General features: G+C 39.4%; 1 protein-coding gene across 2 annotated transcripts in view; it reads left to right on the top strand.

Moving 5' to 3' along the window:
- LOC136858094 (sec1 family domain-containing protein 2) overlaps positions 1-14,015 on the top strand; it is a 183,197-nt gene extending 169,182 nt beyond the window's left edge. For both annotated transcript variants that reach the window (XM_067137367.2, XM_067137368.2), the window contains 2 exons: positions 8,842-8,997; positions 13,758-14,015. In XM_067137367.2, coding sequence (XP_066993468.2) covers positions 8,842-8,997; positions 13,758-13,971 — 370 coding nt within the window. In that variant the 3' untranslated portion in view covers positions 13,972-14,015. The remainder of the gene's footprint in view (positions 1-8,841; positions 8,998-13,757) is intronic.
- Positions 14,016-22,055: the final 8,040 nt, after the last annotated feature.

Genomic DNA, 22,055 nt, shown 5'->3' on the forward strand with positions numbered 1-22,055 from the left:
GTATATCTCCAGAAATCTTATCAATTCCAGCTGTTTTCTAGTTTTCAACTTTTGTATCTTACTGTAAATGTCATTGTTATCTTACGTAAATTTGAATACTTCTTTAGTATTAGTCACCTCCTCTATCTGGACATTATCCTTGTAACCAACAATCTGTACATACTGCTGACTGAATACTTCTGCCTTTCGAAGATCCTCGCATGAACACTCCCCTTGTTCATTAATGATTCCTGGAATGTCCATCTTGGAACCTTTAACTGCCTTAAAGTACCTGTACATACTTTTCCATTTTTCACTAAAATTTGTATGACCGCCCATTATGCTTGCCATCTTGTTATCCTTAGCTGATTTCTTTGCTAGATTCTATTTCCCAGTAAGTTCTTACAATTTCTCCTCACTTCCACAGCCATTTCTAACTCTATTTCTTTCCAAGCTGCACCTCCTTCTTAGTCTCTTTATTTATCTGATATAATAAAGTGGATCTTCACCATTTCTTACCACCTTTAAAGGTACAAACCTATTTTCACATTCCTTAACAATTGCTTTAAACTCATCCCAGAGTCTGTTTACATTTTTATTTACAGTTTTCCACCGATCATAGTTACTTTTTTAAAAACTTCCTCAAGCCTGTTTTATCAGCTATATGGTACTGCCTAATAGTCCTAATTTTAATACCTTCCTATCTTTCAGATTTATTTTTAACTACAACAAAAACATCTTCATGATCACTAATACCATCTATTACTTCAGTTTCTCTATAGAGCTCATCTGATGTTACCAGCACCACATCCAGAATATTGTTCCCTCTAGTTGGTTCCATCACTTCCTGAGTCAGCTGCCCTTCCCATATTAACTTATTTGCCATTTGTTGGTCATGCTTCTTGTCGTTCGCATTACCTTCCCAATTGACATTTGGTAAATTAAGATCACCTGCTACTATCACATTCCTTTCCATATCGTTTTCAACATAGCTGATTAAGTTATCCAATAATTCTGAATATGCGTCAGCGCAACCCTTTCCCGGTCTGTACACTCCAAAGACATCAAGTTGCCTATTATCTTTAGAAATGAGCCTTACACCTAGAATTTCATGTTTGTCATCTTCAACTTTTTCGTAGCTTACAAATTCTTTCTTCACCAGAATGAATACTCCCCCTCTTACCATTCCTATCCTATCTCTACGATACACACTCCAGTTCCATGAGAATATTTCTGCATTCATTATATCATTTCTCAGCCATGATTCAACTTCTAATACAATATCTGGTAAGTATATATCTATTAAAATAGAGTGGAACCTTGGATTGCGAGCATAATTCGTTCCGGCAACATGCTTGTAATCCAAAGCGCTCGTATATCAAAGCAATTTTTCCCATAAGAAACAATTGAAACGCGGATGATTCATCCACAACACAAAAATACTTATTCGTATACCATTTCTAAAACAAAATATAACGTAAAACAAATTAAAGTGCACTTTACCTTACCATAGAATCATTGTTGGTGTGAGGGAGACAAGAGATGACATGAGAAGAGTTACTGTGTAGCACGAATTTCATAAACGGAATCACTGCTATCTGTTGGCTCACTGGAATTGTTTCATTTTCGTGCAACTTTAACGAGGAACCTGTCCAATGACTGTTGCTTTTGCCTCTTTTTGAGTATTTCACGAAAATGTGGCATTGCATTGTCATTGAACTGATTCATCGTTCGCACTGCTACAGCCTTATTCGGGTGGTGTTTCTCTACAAAATTTTGCACCATTTCCCACATTTTGCACTTCTCCTGAATCTCAGTTGAAGTTAGAGATTCCATTGACTTTTCCTCCTGCTCTTCCCCGGACAAGATCTCCTCAATAACCTCCTCCTGTTGTTCGCGATGCAGGTCCATCAGTTCGTTGGTGGTAAGTCCGTGGCTATGTTCTTCTACCAGCTCTTGAATGTCCACATTATTCACCTCCAGCCTCATAGTCTTCCCTAAAGACACAATTTCATCAGCGATCGTTGGCTCATTGTCACCAACAATCCCCTCAAACTCATGTCCAAGAGGACAGTCAGGCCGCAGCTTTCCCCAAGCGGAAGTGAGAGTTCTATTGGTGACTCCATCCCAGACTTTATCGATGATCTTTAGGCAGTTCACGATGGGGACATGATTTCTCCCAAACTTACGGAGGGTAAGGTTTCTTCCTTCGGTCACTTCGAAGCATCACTGAAATCGTTCTTTGGTGTATAGCTTCTTGAAATTCAAAATGACTTGCTGGTCCATAGGCTGGAGTAGTGTTGGGAGGAAGAAACTTACCCTTAACGAAGTTGAATTCCTCCAGTAAGTCGTCCTCAAGGCCTGGAGGATGAGCAGGAGCATTGTCCATAACCAGCAAGACTTTGAGCTGCAGATTTTTCCTGAAAGGTATTTCTTCACTACAGGACCAAAGACCTCGTTCATCCATTCAACAAAGGCACAGGTGAGGAGAAAATGTAGGTACACGTGACGCTTGTATTGCGGAACCTCACTCACATTCCGAGGTTTCACTGTACTTAATTCGATTCCTTTCCTTACAATACTTCTACAGTTGAGCGCTATCATTTTTATGTCATCCCTACTTGACTTCCAGTTCCCTGTACTTTTATCACCCCTCCCTAGGTCACCCCGTTTCCCTGAATGTACCTCCCTATAACCCTTCAAAACAAATTTCCTAACTTACATGTACCACTGCAGTTTAAGTGAAGGCCATCTGAGCGCAGATCCCCATCTCCTACCCACCCATTAGGATCTAGAAATCTCACTCCCAGTTTCCCACATACCCACTCCATAGTCTCATTTAAATCCCCAATAACCTTCCAGTCAGTATCCCTCCTACACAGTATTGCACTGATAACAATCCCTGCTTCCTTAAACTTTACCCGTGCTGCATTTACCAGATCCCACACATCCCCAATTATTGTGGTACTTACTCCTGCTTGTCTTACGTTGTTAGTACCAACGTTAAACACTACCACCTTCACCTTTCCCTCCTCGTTCTTTTCTACTTTCCTCAGCATCTGTCTCAACCTAATTCCTGGATAACACTACCTTGGTTCCCTTTCCTCTACACACTTTCCCCACATGTCTAACACTGGAATCCCCCATGACCAGAGCCTCAACCAAGAAGTATTGTCTAGATTATTTCAGAAAGCAGTCAACTGCCAAAAAATGAAAAAATGAGTTATTTGCAGAATATGTTACTAAGAGAGTATACGCACATTTTCCAACTGAAACAGTCAAGAAATGTCCTCCTATAATGGTCGGGTATTACGTTGAATTTCGTATTTATTTCAGAAACCAGTTAAGTGACATCACTTGGCTGGTTTCTGCAGTATACTGCTGGTACATTTTGTGATGTACCGCACCTTGCTGGTTGGCACTGCTGCTATGAATCCAGAATAGCCAGCTGTTCAGCTGTTTTTATTGTCATTGTTGTGATTCCGGAATCGCATGTACATAGTTTTGTGAACAACTAATTGAAAAAGTGTTTCTCTTTTTTAGTGCAGTGTTTTTATAATTGTAGTGATACGTCTGAAAGTTCAGAAGACGAACCTGTATCTAAAAGGAAACGAGGAGTGGTAGACAAACAAACTCACACGTGTAATATTATTCGGAATGTAAGGATAAAAGGAGAAGGTTGTATTTCTTACTCAGGCAAGGAAGTAATTGGCCTGAGCCCTACATTACGCTTTGTTATTGTTTGATTTAGGTGCCCATCAATATCTATAATATACGTGACCTAAATACCTAAAAACCTTACCTGATGAGAGATGAACCCTTTTATGACAGCATTTTACAAAGGCCTACTACAGAGACAGAATGTGCTGTGGAGTTTGTTTATGAGGGTTGATTACCTCCAGTCACAATGAGCAGGCATTACTGATTTCATCCTTTTACTAATTATATTTGTATCAGCAATGTAGTCTAAACCTATTCAAATAATTTCTATTTCCACAAATATGGGTTTTATAACAAAATCCTTTTAAAATTCCAGAATTATCTCAAAAATATGTTTGTAACACTAGTTTATTTCAGAAACCAGTCAAGTGGAAATTTTTTCGGATTTTTTTACAGCAAAGTTAATAAGCACAAAATATTTTTCCTTAGAAAGAAAGTATTAAAAGATATAATACTTTCAAGCTAAAATATTAAAACCCCTACCAAAACATTTTATCTGATGCTAGACAGGTTTTTTTTTTTTCATTTTCCCAAAAATGACGGACTTGGTGCTTGACTGGTTTCTGAAATAATCGATTCATATGATATGCTATGCCAAGTACTTCATATAGTGGTATTCTGCCTCTTGATCTAAGAATGAGTTTTTTGGATTACAGCAATGTCAATATTCTTTTCTGTTAGAATCTCTGAGAGTATCTCATGTTTTGATCTGCTTTATTCTTCTATGTTGAGCTGGAAAATGCAGAGGTTAGGTCCAATATTCTGTGTCTTGCATCTCTGAAAAGAGACATTTAGATGTAAGTTTGATTGCTTGTATATTGTAACCAGAAGGCCTTTACTAAGAAGACAAGTCTGGCTGCCATATCACTGTTGTTTGCTTAGCACCACCCAGAGGTCACATGTAGGGATGTGAGAAACTTCAAACTTCTACTTGATGCTACAACCCTTCTATCATGTTTGATAACTGTTTACATTTCCTCATGTTGTATACTTCATCATAGTGTCGAGAAATTGTATTTAGAGAATGTAAAAGATAAGGAAAGTAGAGAGAGAAAGAATTACTTACTTAGGCAAGGACACGAAAGAGTACATTACATTAGGAACAACACAAAATAGAAAAATATTAACCTTCTGTCTTCAGAAAGAAGCCTAAACAAGGTGGGTCTATTCCCTCTCCCACCCTTATTGGAAACCTTTCTGTGTTAAGTGCGACGTTAAACCACTAGCAAAAGAAATACACCATTATGGTTAGGTATATCTTGAGTAGTTAACAATGACCAGCAATTAATTTATTCAACTAAATGGTTACATATTAATAGCCCTGCCTGTCTACAAATGGTCTAACCCTTGTTTGCACACTATGTTCAAAGTGTTCTCAGTCACATATGTAGAAAAAGTTGTTAGTGATATACGAGGTGTCTCACCTAAGAGTCTTGAGGCACCTTTTCTTTGGTGTTTAAGAAGATTTTGTTTTTGTAATCTGTGGGTAGAGTCAGCCTGAACAAAGACTGCTCATCAGATATGTCATGCGACATCCAGTGTCAACAGAAAATGTCATTTAGCTTCTCACTGCAAACAAAATGTTGTTTAAAGTGTAATTTTATGCACCCAATTGATAGAACAGCCTCAGATTAGCCTGTTGCGATATTCCGTTCAAGTATATTTATTGATGCTGACAACACAACAAGAGGAATAGTTAGTATTTCCCGTAGTCGCTAAGTGAGGCTTGCTTTATGGGCGCGCTCACAGTCGAGCATGAACAAGTTACAAGCATAGACGTGCTGGGACGAGCGTGCTGGTAGTGAAAGAGAGTAATGCTGGAGGGGAGTGCAAGAATGAAGTGAAGAGTGGCAGAAAATGAAAGCTTAATTAATAAAGAATGCAGGTTAAACCAGGAGGAAAGAATTTGGGAAAGAATAAATAAAATTAACAAAGGAGGGAATAGGGGGGTCCAAGCCAGGATTGATTATGACCAATGGGTGATATACTTCAGTGGTTTATTAGGGGGAAAGGACAGCTGGAAGTTGAAAGAGGGGATAAGGAGACCAGGGGGAAACCTAGAGGTCGGTATTTATGAACTCGACAAAGAGATTGACATAGAGGAAGTCCAGGATGTACTGAACAAACTTAAGAGTAAATCTGCGGGGGGGTTTGAACGGTATAAATAACAAGGTATGGAAGGAAATTGGTAAATACAGACAGATAAGGGAGGGAATTTCAAAACTGTTTAATAGGATATTTAATGGTGATGAAATACCCAAAGGGTGGGAAGGTGGGATCATCTCCCCAATATATAAGAAAAAAGGAAACAAAAATCTGCCAGGAAACTATCGAGGGATAACATTACTGAACTCACCGAGTAAGATATATACAGGGGTTTTGGCAAAAAGGTTAACGACTTGGGCAGAAGAACACAAAATAATATCAATACTACAGGGAGGGTTCTGAAAAGGAAGATGGACTACAGACAATATTATGACGGTGAAGACGATTATTGATAAATACTTAAGAAGGGGAAAAGGCTGTGTGTACCTGCCATAGACTTCGAGAAAGCATTAGATATGGTCAGTAGGGAGGCACTGTTTGGGAAATTAGGTAGAGTGGGAGTCTCCAGGAAGATGATACGGGCGGCAAGGTATACTGTTGTATTAAGATAGGAAAAAATGTAATCAGTGAGCCAATAGATCGTAAGATTGGTCTGAAACAAGGATGCAAACTTTCACCGTTATTATTTCTGTTATTTATAAATGATATCTTGGAAGGATACGGAGGAACAAAATGGGCAGTACCGATAGTACCGAAGTTAGAGATCCCAGGAATGATTTTCGCGGATGACGTCATTCTTATGGCCTTAACAGGAGGGGGTCTTCAAAAAAGTCTGAATGAGTTGTCGGAGTTTGCGGAGAAATGGGCCTTAAAAATTAACAGCAAAAAGTCGAAAGCGACAGCTATTCAAAAGAAAAGATTGAGAAATAAACAGATGTACTGGTTGATCCAGGGTGAAAGAATAGAAGTAGTAGATAAAATAGAGTATTTAGGAGTCCTGTTAAATAGAAGAGGAGGGTGGGAAGACCATATCAAGAGGGCAAAATGGAGAGGTATCGCAGCACTAGCTGCGGTCAAGACATTGGTAGCTAAATTCCTGGGGATAGATTGTAAAATTCTGAGGATGGTACTAAGATCACTAGTCATAAGCAGAGCATTATATGGGGCCGAATTATGGGGACTCGATCGGAAAAAGGACACATTAAACCAAATTATCCATAAGTTTAGTAAGATTATTATGGGTTTACCTCTCTCTATGCACAGCCAACATGGGGGTGTTGCTATTATGTGGAGAATTCATAGAAATAGAGTGTGTCAGAAGAGTGATAAATTACTGGTCCAGATTGAAACAGGGAGAAGGAGGAAGAGTAGTTCAGGAGGCATTTAAACAGCAAGAAAAACACATGTATAAAGAAAGTTGGCAAGCAGAAATCAAAAACTATCTTGAAAATATAGGTATGGGTTATATCAGGTTCGAGACTCGGAAAGGGAAAGGGAAAGGGAAAGGGAGCAGAACTCAGAGAGTGCTGATGACTAGAATAAAAGATATTCAGAGGCAACGATGAGATGGAGGAATGTAGAAAAAAAACATATTTGAGTCTATTTTATGAGGTAGTCCAGGTCTCCAATATTAGCATAAGATTTGAAGAGAGAAGGTGGAAAAGAGGTGGATCTTAGGGTTACATAAGAGCAAGGGATGGACAAGGAGAAATGACAAAACGCTGTGTATTCTATGTGGGAACAGGACGGATGAATTACACCTAGTTGGTGAATGTGTAGAGACAGAAAAGTTGAGGAATAAGTTCCTAGGTGTTAAACAGCAAGAATTATGTAGAATTGGTGATAAACCAAAAATCATTGCATGGATCTCCAAAGAGTGGAACAGCAAGGGTAATCTGAAATCATTCCTATGTGCTGTGTTGGAACTTTGTGAAAGAAAAGTGAAGTCAGCATGTGATAGTGAGCATGTAAACACACAAGTGGAAAGGAATTTAAACTGTATTGAGGATGGACCTGAGGCAGCAGAAAAAAGAATACACCCAGCAAAGTCAAAGTTTGCTGGTAGTGGTATTGAAATTCCAGACTAGTTAACTGAGGCAACCTTAATGTGGGTCAGGGCCAGATATGGCAGGCAGTGCAGTTTTCATTAGTGTAGTTTACCGCTACATGCTGCGTAACCTCAACAGGATGCGCAACCTTTCTTACTTCTTATTTCTCTGGTTAGCATCAGATTCCATCCAGCGGTTAGCACTACTGGGAGGAGCTTTTATTATTATCATCCCTGTTATATAATAGTAACGTGAGAAACCTCGTGCCACCTGGCATCATTTAACATCTGGTAATCACTACACTCATATGCACGGTGTTTTTTAATTTTTATTTATTATTAAGGTGAGTAGCTTCGCCATCTATAGGCTACACTGAGCAATGATCACTGCATGCAGCGCCCACTATACTACACTTGTCATTGTCTATAAAGGTAGATTTGGTTTACTCCAAAGGCCAACGACTCTCTGGCAGTGAGTTGACCGTAGGTCTCTTGTTTCTAAATACTATATGGTTACTCGGTCATTGCTTTTAAAGGGGGGAATTTATACATTTTGCTCATGCTTATTAAGATGTTGAACACTGTATGGGGCGAAGGCCTGTTTTGTTCAATAAATGCTAACTAACTAATTTCTCTGCTGTATGGGCGCACTACAAAGCAGCACGACCAGGGAAGCTGTGCCTGGCGACTCTTCGGTGAGAGACCTGGTGTGTTCCTGGGTGATGCTGTGTTATTTATTTTGACTTTCCCCACCTGGAGAGTGCCCCCTGAGGACAAATTTTACAGTAAAACAAGATACATTTTAAAAGTAATTGTGAGGAGTTGATTATAATGGTTGGTTAGTATTTTTGACATCTGTGGTTTAATTAAAATGTTTGGGAGATATAATTCTTCAGGATCTGGATTGAATATTTCAAGGCAGTCACTGCAACTTCTCTTATTAATGCCTTGTGTGTTTTCCAAGTAATATGTATTATTATTATTATTATTATTATTATTATTATTATTATTATTATTATTATTATTATTATTATTATTATTATTTATAGATCACTATTGAATCTCCATGGAGACAAACAGACTGCAACTCCCTGTGGACTTGTGCAGAGATTGGCAACTGATTTAATAGACTCTTCTAGACCTGATATACCTGACCTTGCTTGTCGATCTGCGGGTCTCAAAGAACTACTCAAGTCTGGTTTCAGGTCAGTAACATTTTCTACACTGTGACTGACCACGATGAAAGCAACAAAAGTAGGACTTGAAAGGAGAAATGTATGAAAAAGAAAAATATAAGTACTGAAAAGGAAAATTTTTTGTTCCTTTCCAGTACTTATATTGATCCATTGGCGTTCTTTTCTCCTTCAGTGTTTATTTTGTGTTCTTATTCTTTTACTACTTGTATTCATTTTTACCTTTTATCTCTTCCTCTTTCTTGTCCGTATCAAACTTTCTTCTTATCCTCCACTTCCCTCATTAAGGTGGAGATATGCTAAGACAGCCCCTCGAGTATTATTGATGCCTATCCATCTGATGATACTGCAAAGCAGAAAAAAGCTCATCAGAGCCTGAGAAGAAATGGATCTAAAAGAATTGATAGAGCGCTTTGGCTGCATGGGTAGGGTCACATAGCTGTGAGCTTCCTTTCTGGTAATGGTGGGTTCATATCCCTTAATTAAAGCCACAGCCATCCTGAATCTGGCCTGTTCCCATCCTTGCATTGCTGAAAACCTTCGATGTGTTAGTGCAACGTTAAACCACTGGCAAGAAAAAAGTAGACAAACTAGGATTCAAAAGGGGAGAACCTGTCTGTTTGAAGATGAGAGGACCGAGCTCGATAGCTGCAGTCCATTGCGGCAAGTATCCAGTATTCGGGAGATAGTGGGTTTGAACCCCACTGTCAGCAGCCCTGAAGATGGTTTTCCATGGTTTCCCATTTTTACACCAGGCAGTTACAGGTACCTTAATTAAGGCCCGGCCACTTCCTTCCCACTCCTAGCCTTTTGCTATCCCATCGTCACCATAAGAACTATTTGTGTCAGTGCGATGTAAAGCAACTTGTTAAATAAAAAAAGATAAAACAGGAGTAATATTGAACAGAGCTGAAGGGGATGGTGGTGATTATTGTTTTTTTACCAAGCAAGTTTGCCATTAGATTCAGGGCGCACAGCTGAGTTTGCATTTGAGCGATATTGGGTTTGATTCCAACTATTGGCAGTTTTCCATTTTCACATCAGACAAATGCTGGGACTATATCTTAATTAAGGCCATGGCTGTTCCCTTCCCACTCCTATCCCATCATCACTATAAGTCCTCTCTGTGTCAGAGCGACATAAAGCAGTTTTTTAAAAATTATTGTTTTAAGGAAAAGTGCAGCTAGACAACCGTCATCTCATAATTCGATTCAGAAATTAAAACGGAAGAGGTCCAATCCTTCGAGAAAGGAAAGTATCTAAGAAACATCAGGAAGGGTACAAGGGCCTTGCAAACCTAATACCCTAATTTTGCAATGTAATGTAATAACATAGAATTAAATAGTGAACATCAAGTTAGATTTTTCATTTGTTAGATCCTGAAGTGTACATTAAGTATATACCATACAAATACCGTATTTGCTCGAATAAGCCCCGCACCCTAATTTTGGGAAGGCTCATTCTGAAAAAAATTAAATGAACTAAAATTCCTTCCATTGAAAGAGTAACATATGCATAAACAAACATTTCATATCACTCTGCGAGGTCCACATGTTCTTTACGCAATTATGAACATGTAAATTTAAAGATATAGCTGCTTTGCCTAAACATATTTGAGAAATACATTATCACTGCTATAAAATATATTTGTCATGAAAATTATCAAGTATTTCATTAATCTAAACTTGCACAAGGCTTGATTCCCTGTAGATCCGATAGATTTGTTGTCTTTCGCATCGCCAGGATCCTCTCCTAAATTACTTATAAATTTGTTACACACCACGTCTAAAACACTTTTCACATGCGGTCTTTTCTTTAAGCAGATATTAACACAACCGATGGTGGATAATTCTTTTTAATCGCCAACTCGTACTTTAGAAATGCTAACCCTTGCTACATCAAAAGTATTCTTAGATCCGTTACTGCATGCAGTTAACATTGATTCACAGTTTAAACATTTCAAATGCAGTGGGAAAGAACTATTTCCAGAATGTAACCAACAAGGTACATTTACATTCAAATAATGCACTTGGATAACTCATTGACAAACATAACCTCACAATAGAGAAATGGGAAAGTTAATATCCACCTTTTCAATACAATATATTACGTGAAGGTTTACATTTAAAACATCACGTTTATTTACATTTGGTACCGGTTTCGACAATGTTTGATGTCATCATCAGCCAGGACAACTATACAAAGATATATTACATTAATCGTGACTCCTACAGTAATATTACATTAATAGTATTGAATATAAACATGAATATAATTAAAAGTATGTACATATATAAGCTGACAGTCAGTGCGATAAAAGATTGTTTTTATAAGGTGTACACCTTAGTATTTTAGTTAAAAAAGGAGAAAGTATTGAAAGTGAAGTATAATAATCAGCTTTTAGTAACATATTTGTCTGAACAGTAGGGTTATGTTTATGAAGGCTTTGTAGCCATGTTTAACATTATAAAAGAAGTAGACACATGCTTAGTTATGAGTGTTTCTACATAAAAGTATGTACAGTAACCTCGCGCAACAAAAGAAAAAAAAAATATTCAAAGACGAGAAGTCTATGCTTGCTTCCCTGTGCATGGACTTTATTCATTGGATTACTGTATTGTATGGATTTTGAGATGCCTTGTATTTGCACGGTAAGTACCCAATGCCCTTAAAACATCGTGGCTTATCGAACTTTCCTCTGACGAGTGGAAGAAGTCTTTTGCTTCTGTCTGCATTGCAACGCAGTACAGTGACCCAATCTCCTTTTAAAAAGTCCACTTGGGCTAGGCATATAAAAAAGCCAATGCAGTTTCATTGGCATTGACAATATTGTTTGTTGCGTTCAAATTGATTATAATTATGAGCCACGCTTTTTCACCAACTGTCGGCATCGCGAAAGATAATTGCCAGTGTTCTCGGATTCTGGTTCTTCGCACGCTGCCTGTTACGTGATACTGTGGCGTTCCTTAAAACTCTGAATACAAAAAAATATTACGATTTCACTCGAACTTAGCAGCTATTAAACAAACTGCCAACATACCAAAGTAAGTGAAAGTGCGGAAGGCTACCCCTGCACTATCCAGAAGATGCATTCTATACTGACACGGAGAAATTTTGAATTTAAATTACTGTGTAAAATACTATGGTTTTTTTTTGTAATGTAAAGGCAGTTTTTAAATTAAATGTCTGAATTGTTTTCCTTTTAACACGTTCGCGGCCGATGACGACACTTTCATTCGGTGCCGATGACGACACACGTGCGTCACACTCCGCGCCAAATATTAAAGCTCGTATTTCCGCCAATATGTATGTAAACAAACAGACCTCTTATCTGTGCATCGTTATGGTGTTATTAAATGTATGCGCCATCCGGGCATCAGATCAATTGTTAGTTACAGTCCCTGTAGCCAATACAAGTCGGCATATGTTTCTGCGATGCCAAGGGAGAACAGTGAAGTTTCAGGACCTTCTCTCTGGAAGAAACCCCGTCTTAGCGGGATAAACAGGCAATGATGATAGTCTGGAAGCTCTCCTGAACGCCAGTAACAGTGATTGACAGTTATTGATAGTGACGATGGTGATGACAGTGTGAAAAGTGACTGTAGCCACCTGAGTGAGAATCTTTATCACGGATGTGTGTGTCGAGTTCCCAATTCTCACATTACAGAAGATGAGGAAGACGTAAGCAATATCTCATCTCCAAATCTCCCGCCAAATAACATGGGCAATATTTCAGGGGTTATTTCTTGGAGTTCAGATTTGTCCTCAATGAAACAAATAAACTTTATGGGTCGGCCGGGAATGAAGGTTCCACTGCCAAGTGACGCGAAACTCATTGATTTTCGCTTGCTAACTTGCTGAATAACATTGTTACTGAATGTAACGCATTTGCAGAAGAGTTATTTTTGCGAGGAAATGTCATTGAAATGTAGCACACTGTTTTGACTAGTTACATTGTACAGCTTATGGAGTAGGCCTAATGTAAATAGGCCTATACATTGTTCACACAGCAATAATTAGATTCTACTGCACATTATCTTTGTGTGAGATGTTCAAAAACTTATTTTTCTGTTGTAAAGAAGTTCTATATTCGAACAAAACATTATTTTCCTCGTTTCACTTCATTACCAGTCATGACGCACATGCTGCGTCAAATGGCACCGAAGGCGAAAAACTCATCGGTAGTGCCGCTGATGCAGCGTGTGCATCATGGCTCGTATGCACATAAATAATATTGAAATAATTAAAATAATAATCTAAAATGCATAAGGACACGGAAATGAAGTCCTTTAAACAAAAAAAGTATTACGGTACCACGGTAATGGTTGCCGATATCCGAGCGGCCGCGAACGTGTTAAATATGACGTGGCGGCTGTTTTCTTCCATCTGCGGTTACACAAAGTATGAATGTACACCCAATATTGAAAACTAGGTGAGCCAGGAGCATGTTGCCAACATTGATGCAAATAAAACCTGCACCCGCTTCATGCCTCAAACCTTTTTAAAAAATATGTGGGGATTATTCGCGTAAATACGGTATTTAGTTAGCCACCAGAGCAGGATGGTATGCCATGGTAGCTCAGCAGTTACTGTAATTTCTTGGATAGAAAGAGGTCCCTAGTTGGATCTCAAGTTTTATCATGTTATCTCTATACCAAAAAACTGTATAACATGTATTCAGTGTAAAGTATACAAACATAGTTTAAATTAGTGTTTATTATGACAATTGAATCTTTCAACAAATTACATATTGTTATTGATATAATTTGCAGCATCTTGTTGAATCGACCCCGGCAGCAACATCCCCTGGAGAATCCCCTGGTGCTGGTGTATGTAGTTGGTGGTGTGACTGCACAAGAAGTTCGTTTAATACAGGAACTGGTGCCTGGTACTCAGATTTTGGTTGGAGGAACTAGCCTGATTACAGCAGAAGATATTGTTGATTCTGTATTTGTAAAAGACTCGCTTATGCAAGAGGGTATTTAATGAGATGTATGGAATTTTTCAATAAATAATGAAAGAAAAGAAAATGCAAACAAGTTCATCATCGTATTCATTAGCGTTACCCTTTGTAGTGGGCAGAGTCTGCCAAATTTGCTTCACTGTCTGTTTTATTCCACTGTGGACTAGGTTGGGGTGCAGATTTACACTCTTCATGTCTTTCTGTAGCGTGCCACTCCTTCATTGCTCAGGTCGACCTTTGAGTCTCTTTTCAGTGACTCGTAGCATGTAGTTCATCTTTGCAATTATATCTACTCTTGTTCACAGCAAACCGTCATTATTGACTCCCATGAATTTTCTCCCGAATCATAATACTTCCATATGTCTACATTGGAAATTTGATTCTATCTAGTGATGCTGTCTGACCATCTGTATATCTTCATCTCCACGACACTTAGTCTTAATTGGCTGACATTTGGTACCATAGAGTGCGACAGGAATGACAACAGTGCGATAAACCTTCAATTTGAGTTGACTTTTCCTGTGGCAATCACAAGTGATACCTGTTGTCATTCGCCAGCTTATCCAGGTTGCATTAATCCTCATATTCACCTCTTTCATTACTTGGCCATCATCAGATATTTAAACTTTTTCATGGCAGGTGTGTCCATCAGCATAGATTGTTCTGATTTCTTGTGGGTGTTATGTCATGTATTCAGATTTTTCTTAGTTGAGTTGAGCCTATATTACATCAATCGATCTTTCCACTTTTCAGTTTGACGTAGGAGATCAAGCTTGTTTTCAGCTTGTTGGCATGACATTGTCAGCATAGTGAAAGGTCCAGCATATCAATTAGTGCAGCTTTGCCGTAAAAATGCCTATCACAAGAACGAACAGAAGTGGTGATACAGCTGAGTCTTAGTAGATGCCAAATGAGTTTTTCGAAGCTCCTAGAGCTGCTTGCATGGCAGCACCAGTGACTTTTCCTGACCTCTTTTGGTTCAGAGCGGTCAGCAATGTGTCATTTGAGCTGAGCTAATATATCAGTCTCTTTCCCTCTGCCATTTGATTTTGGCTAGTCCTTTTCATGCTACATGTAACTTGGTGATCAATGTTGCATCATGGCTATTTCCTATGGTATAACTTTTGAATACAGCACATCTCTGAAGTATGGGCACCTGATGAAGATGTAGTCAGTTTTAGTTGCCTTTGTGCCAATATAATACAGTACACAGTTAAAAAAAATTAGGGGAACCTGTTATGTAATGTCTGGTATGTGAATGTTAATTTGGTAGGTGGGGTTCCAATGGTCATACAGCGTACCTTGAGACCTTAGCTACTAAGGGTATGTCAAATCGAAGTTTACTCCATCTGTAGGCGTAGCCATACATTAAACTGTCAGGTGACCCTTCAAAACAAAGTGAATAACGGTGCGTCCGTGTGTCATCGTGAGGTACACAGACTACTGCGGTCATTTGAGCACGTTGTATGTAAACCAGCACATCCCATGAGACATCTTAACAAGGAATAAATAAACTTTAATATTTATTTGACTTCATTGTACATTTCAATACGGACCTAAACATGAGAATTATAACATGTAAGGTTCAAGTTGCAAGGGCCGTCACTTTTTTGATCCAGGAAGGATGGACTTTTCGTCGTGTTGCTGTGGATCTCAATGTCTCTCCGTCAGTTATTCATCGCTTGTGGAATCGCTACAGTGAGACAGGCCAGTTCACAAGGAGGGCTGGACAAGGTCGTGGACACACGACAGCCCCACAGGATGACCGATATCTGACCATCTGTGCGTTGCGGCGTCGTTCAGCAACTACCAGAGAACTACAACAAGACCTCAGGAGGCTCACTGAAGTCACGATGTCTGAGCAGACAGTAAGGAACAGGTTAAGAGAAGTGTCCTTACGACCCAGGCATCCTGTTTGAGTGCCCTGTTTAACGCAGCAACGTCGTGCAGCTTGCCTTCTGTTTGCCTGTACCCACGTCAACTGGCAACTTCACCAATGGAGACCTGTGTTTTCACAGACGAGTCCAGATTTCCCCTGACACAGCGAGATGGACGTCAACGTGTATGGAGACGCCGTGGTGAGCAGTACATGCCGAATGTTGTCCAGGAAGGCGACCGATTCCAAAAAGGTTCTGTGATGGTGTGGAGTGGCATCAGTATTGATGGCCGTACGGATCTTGTCGTCCATGGTAATCTTACCATTGAGGGGTTCATCGAGCAGATACTGCTACAGCATGTATTGGTTGCTACATACGGTGTTGGCCCTGAATTTTACTCGTGCATGACAATGCCACGGCTCATGTAGCGTGCATCACCAGAGCTGTCTTGCGAGAATTGGACATTCAAGAGATAGAATGGCCAGCAGTGAGTCCCAACCTTAATCACATCGAGCATATGTGGAATAGGCTTGACAGAAGTGTTCGTGGGCATCCAGTTCCACCACAGTCTCTCCAAGACCTCAAACAGGCTTTCATTGATTAACCCCTCAGCGCCAACCTCTATACGTGGTATAGACCCCCTTTTCTTCCATAGCCGCCGACCCCTATACGTGGTATAGACCCATACATTGTTTCGCATTTACGGCTATAGCGCGAAGAGTTTTGGTGTTATGGATATGCAAATTGTTTTGTTTCCAAGAAGACATTTTCGGGTTTATCAGTGTTCTAAATAAGAATTGAAAATCGTTAAAGTGTAGTTGCTTTAGCAAGGATAAGTATTTGTCAATTATGTCTGAGCACCAATCCCTTCTTTTTTAATAATCCGTTTGCTTCATTCTTTCCCACAGAATAAAATAAAGAAGTGATGATCTGAGAAGTTTGTCTTTTCGTGTGATGTTCTTTGCTCTAATTTTGTATTAAGAGTGCGGTTTATTTATTATATTTGTCTTTATTTCTCAGCTTGTAAGTCTTTTCGTAACTCTCCACGAGTGCTCTGTCTAGGCATCAGTTAGTGCTGCTTTCTGTCATACGACACGAGAAGCAGTTGTGCATGGTATATATCTCGTTTGAAAGACGATGTATCGACCTTTTAATCTGAAATATGTATCGAGTTGGTTTGATTCGTCATAAATGTTATTCCCCTCATTCAGTTTCGTCCTGCCGCTTTCGGTCCCGCTGCAGCTTCATCAGCTTGTGTGACGCACCGCGTTCAATGGATAGCTCCTGCTGAGAGTAACGTGCTTGAAATGTTGTATAATTCAAATGAAAGTTTAGTCGGAAGTAGTAGTGGCAGTATTAGCAGTTGTGATAATGAAATAGATGATGTGGCTGTGGCCGATGCAGTGGTAAATGATGAGAGTGACGATGAGGAGGAACCAGTACTTGGAAATTTTGTGTAGGAGACTATAGATACGCATACAGGTCAAAGGGAAGTTTTCAACAGTGAATTATGATTCCTAGATTCTCCAATAATATTTAGACAAGTCACAGTGGACAAACATTCGGCAGTTATCTTATCAGTTTCAGCTGATGGAAGGTTTGTTTACGTAGTACAAAATACGCTTCTCGGGCGGGAAACGAAATATTCAAGGCCGGCGCGCATCAGATAATACAGTTCCAAGGTTGCAGGAAATACGTTTTATCAGGAAATTAGCACCCAAGAGTGAGAAATCCAAACCTCAGAGACGTTGTATCGCGTGTTCAAAACACGGTGAAAAGAAGACATCGGTGTACTGCTGCCAGGAGTGTGCCTTGGATCTCTGTCTCGAAGAGTGCTTCGAACTCTATCACACGGAACTAAATTACTAAGGAAATGTGAAACAATTATGTAATTATCTTCATGTACATAGTTCTACCATAAGGAATTCCAAATTTCGTGAATATCGGGCTACTCTTATACTAGTAGTAACGCTTTAAGTGAATCAATGTATTTCAGTCGCGCGTAGTTGAAATCTCATCCGGCCGCGGGGTAGGAAGCTCTTTAAACGGCTGCGACGCTGAGGGGTTAATGGGACCTGATACTGCAACGTAACCTCCGTCGACTTATACGGAGCATGCCGCGTAGTTGCCAAGTTGTGATAAATGCTCATGGAGGCATACACCATAATAAAGCTCTCCAACTGTGATAAAAATCCACCCTGGAGGACTGTTATCACTTAGTTTTCGTCCCTATTTGGACATTTCCGTTTGTGTTCTGAAAAGGAACGTGAATCATAGGTGTAATGTAGGAACGCGAATCCATCGATGTTCTTTTGTATACTTCAACGGTAAAGAATAAAGGTTTACTTGGTAATATACCTGGGTGTGAGGTATTGTTTTGTGGAGCATGGCATACATTCAAAAACATGTTCCCGTAATTTTTTTTTAATTGTGCATGTAACTAACTGTAGACAACACTTTTTTGAACCATGTGTTGGTGTTAACCGGATCCTGAGTTTCTTTGTACCTGAGGATTCACTGGCCACAGTCATTCTCTTTGCATCTATGTCTGCTGTAGGCTGCTTGATTTTTCTTCCTATATCCAATATGCCCATTGAGATCATGGAGACAATGAGGTAGTCTTGTGGAGACATTTCAAAGGTCTTCTCCTCGAACTTTTCCCAAAAGACTCCTGTGGTCAGTGCAGAGAGACTTGTTTGCAGGGCCAGTGACTTTTTCTTCCATTTGCATTGTAGACCCATCCTCATCAGACAGTAAACATACCACCATACTTCTGAGACAAACTATCAAACTTCTGTAATAATAGCATTGGGCCTCTCGAAAGGCCTTGTGCAAGTCTTTGGAGTTGTTGCCCTTGGGTGACCTCAGCATCTGTGAGGATGGAGCCCTACGTAGAATGAATTCTAATGTTGAAGATGGCGCACACTCCAGACCCCAGGCATAGGAATTAACCAATCAAGATTAAAATCCCTAACCCAGCCATAAATCAAACTTGAGACCCCTCAGACCAAAGGCCACCATGCTAACCAGTTGGCTATGGAGCTGGACGTCGAACTTTGATTTAGCAGTACTGATGCTGTTTGTTGTTCCATTAGTACCTCTGTATTTCAGATTATAACTGCATCTGATGGCATATGGTTCCTTAGTACAATTTTCAAACTTCATTGTATAGATCCGTATTGATACAGTTAGGTTTTGGTCCACCCAATCAATACACGTCACTTTACAAGTGAAAAACTGTTTTAAAAACATATTAACATATTAGTTTTTCACTTGTGAAGTGATGTATATTTAATTGAAAAACATATTAATATATTCGTTTTTCACTTGTAAAGTGATGTGTATTGATTGGGTGGACCAAAACCTAACATTGTTTCTTAGTTTTAATATGGTTTCTTTCTGCTTTAATGAGTTTCCTGCAATGCACAGGTGTCGATGTGTCTCTTCGGAAACATCTTCACCAGTGCATTGTATTGTCCAGTCGTAGTGCTGATGTTGACAATAGACAATATGTAGAGGTTAGCTTGTTTAACACCTATGCTACCGTAATCCTTGCGCATTTATAACATCGCCCAGACCTTGGTGATGAGTGCATTCATTGGGGATGTTGTAGCTTTTGACTAATATCATTTAGGGAGTATTATATGATGATGTGACCACATGTTTTCATATCCATATGATGTGACAATATGTTTTCATATCCACTCATCACACAGCCTGTCACCAAGCATTTTAGAGTTATTACAGTATGTAGCGGAATTGGACCCACTTCTAACATGAACTACAGGCATTCTTTGTGACTGTTAACTGAAGACATGTGTTTTTTTCCCCTTCTCTTCCATTCATTTTTCTGAAGGTGGTCACTATTGTGTAAGCCACTGAGGTCTTCGCAACCCTGAGTTAAGGCTCTCCATATTTATAACACCTACAGAGAGGGTGTCCCAGTTGGGCTACTCTACAGTACACCACCACTAGTATTTAAATACACAATATAACTGACCCACTAACCTTTGCCGTAACACAATCCAGCACCGGCCTGCCCTGACAAGTAGATGAAGATATGTTTCAAGGCAATGACATCATAATAACCAAAGAAAATAAAATAAATTTCCGACGAAGATCTATTTCTGCCCATTGTACACACACACACACATTCATTTTCAATCACGTATGCCCAAAACTAGATACGTTATTTCAATGTGCAAACACATCGTTATTTTCTATTAAGTAGAATACAGTATGGTTTATATTTTAGCCTCTTCAAAGTATCCACCCTTTGCCCTCCAAACAGCTGCACAAACTCTTGACATTCTGGAAATAAGATTTTGTAGTGTTTGTTTAGATATTGCAGTCCAACAGCTCTGTAAATTATTCCATAGCTCTTCAACATTAGTTGACCTCAGTTTTCGGACCTCCCTGTCAAGTTCATCCCATAACAGTTCAATGGGATTTAAGTCTGGTGACTGACTTGGCCAAATCATATTTTTCAGTTACCCACATTTCTCTTTTCTATTGACATACCCTCTACTTTCTTTTCCAAGGCTGTTGCATACATAATATCATGACTGTCAGGTTTCCTCATGAGATTCGCCTGAAGTATGTCCATTATTGGCCGTTTAAATTCAACTTTCTTGCCTCTAATATTAACTTACTGTAAGGAGGACATTTAATTTGATCTGAGTAGTGACCTTCTACTTGGCTCATGGTGCAAAACGAATTGTTCCCACACTCCTTTACCAAATTGCATTCTTGTCCACAATTTAGACAGCTCCATGACCGGTCATCTTTAACGTCTCACTATGGTGCTTTATTTCCAAATCCAAGACATTTAAAACACCTTGCAACTGTAACTCTTCCCTTCACTAGACAGGTTGCCCATCCCACATGTATTTTCTTTTTCTTTAACAGTATCTTCGATGGTTCCATTGGCAAGATTACGGTAGCATTCAGCTTTCCAAACCTCCCCGGTCTTACAAATGTAATATTGATCTGTGAATCTTCAACAGCAGCTTCTAAAGAGAGTGCTGCTCTAAGATAATTTAAATCCGGATCCATACCGTACACTAAAATTGTTGTCTCCTTCCTCTTTGTTGAAACCTCCATTTCCTCGACATTTTCAGTTATCTTACGTTGTAATGCAGCAGCCGTTCCTTTGCCTTCTACAGTAAGTAAAAGATCATCCTTTGCTGTTTTTCTTATTCATTTTATTTTAACACAAATTTTTTCTATGTTCACTCCTTCCTTTACTGTTTTAAGCAATTCAGCATATGTTTTACCAGCAGCTTTGCACATAACTGTTTCCTGAATATTATTATTTAAGGGTTTCTTTTTCAATGGTAACTCTGCAGAAGCAGCCTATTTTGTCTGTGTTTTACCCAGCTCCAAGCACCCTATTTCAATGTCACTCTTACAAAACATCCATTCCAAAATTTTCCTTCTTTAATTCCAGTCAAGACTATCTGGGATAGTTGTCAGCCAGCACCTTCCTTCTTGCATGACTCTCAATTATCCCCCTCCAGTGGATGAGACATGAATACAGGCTCTGCAGGTCATTTACCCCATCCTGATTAAATGAATATGGTATATTACATACAAATATCGCAGCTTCTCCTGCTCTCCTCCTCGACTCGTGTAGGTTTGCATAACAGTGCACAGGAATTCCATCTTACTTTCCTCCAGGTCAGCATTCAGCAAGTCAGAGATTTCTGAATGCATATTCTTCATGCTTCTCACAATTTCATCCTCCTCTGTAAGGTGTTCGGGATTTACCACCATTGATATATCCCAATCAGTCAATTTCCCTATATTTCCAGAGATGACGTACGTGTTACTGTAAACACAGTCGGACCATTCCTTATCCAAGAGCTCCGCAAAATCTTCAAAGCATGTAGCTTCCAAGAGAGTCTCTATATCTAGCACTCTGTTACTGAATTGCGCCTGTGTCGCAACATCACCAAATCACTCCTAACCTTTGGTATTATGAGTCATCTTAACTAATGCTAATAAGTCTTCACTGTACTTGACTAACTTCTCAATTTCTAGTTGCATCCCCTCTAATCCTACTCTTTGGTTTGTAGTCTTCGTACTCTGTAGTTCCATGGTTACGTCCAGCTCCTCACCCGACATAGTACCTATGGCCACCGCCCGCTTCGCACCGCTAAGCTCTCCCGCTTGTGGCAGGCCTTGGTTTTCTACATCTATCTCAACCCCTCTGAATTTAACATTGCTAC

This window comes from Anabrus simplex, chromosome 1, assembly GCF_040414725.1.
Source record: "Anabrus simplex isolate iqAnaSimp1 chromosome 1, ASM4041472v1, whole genome shotgun sequence".
In the NCBI taxonomy this organism is placed as follows: domain Eukaryota; kingdom Metazoa; phylum Arthropoda; class Insecta; order Orthoptera; family Tettigoniidae; genus Anabrus; species Anabrus simplex.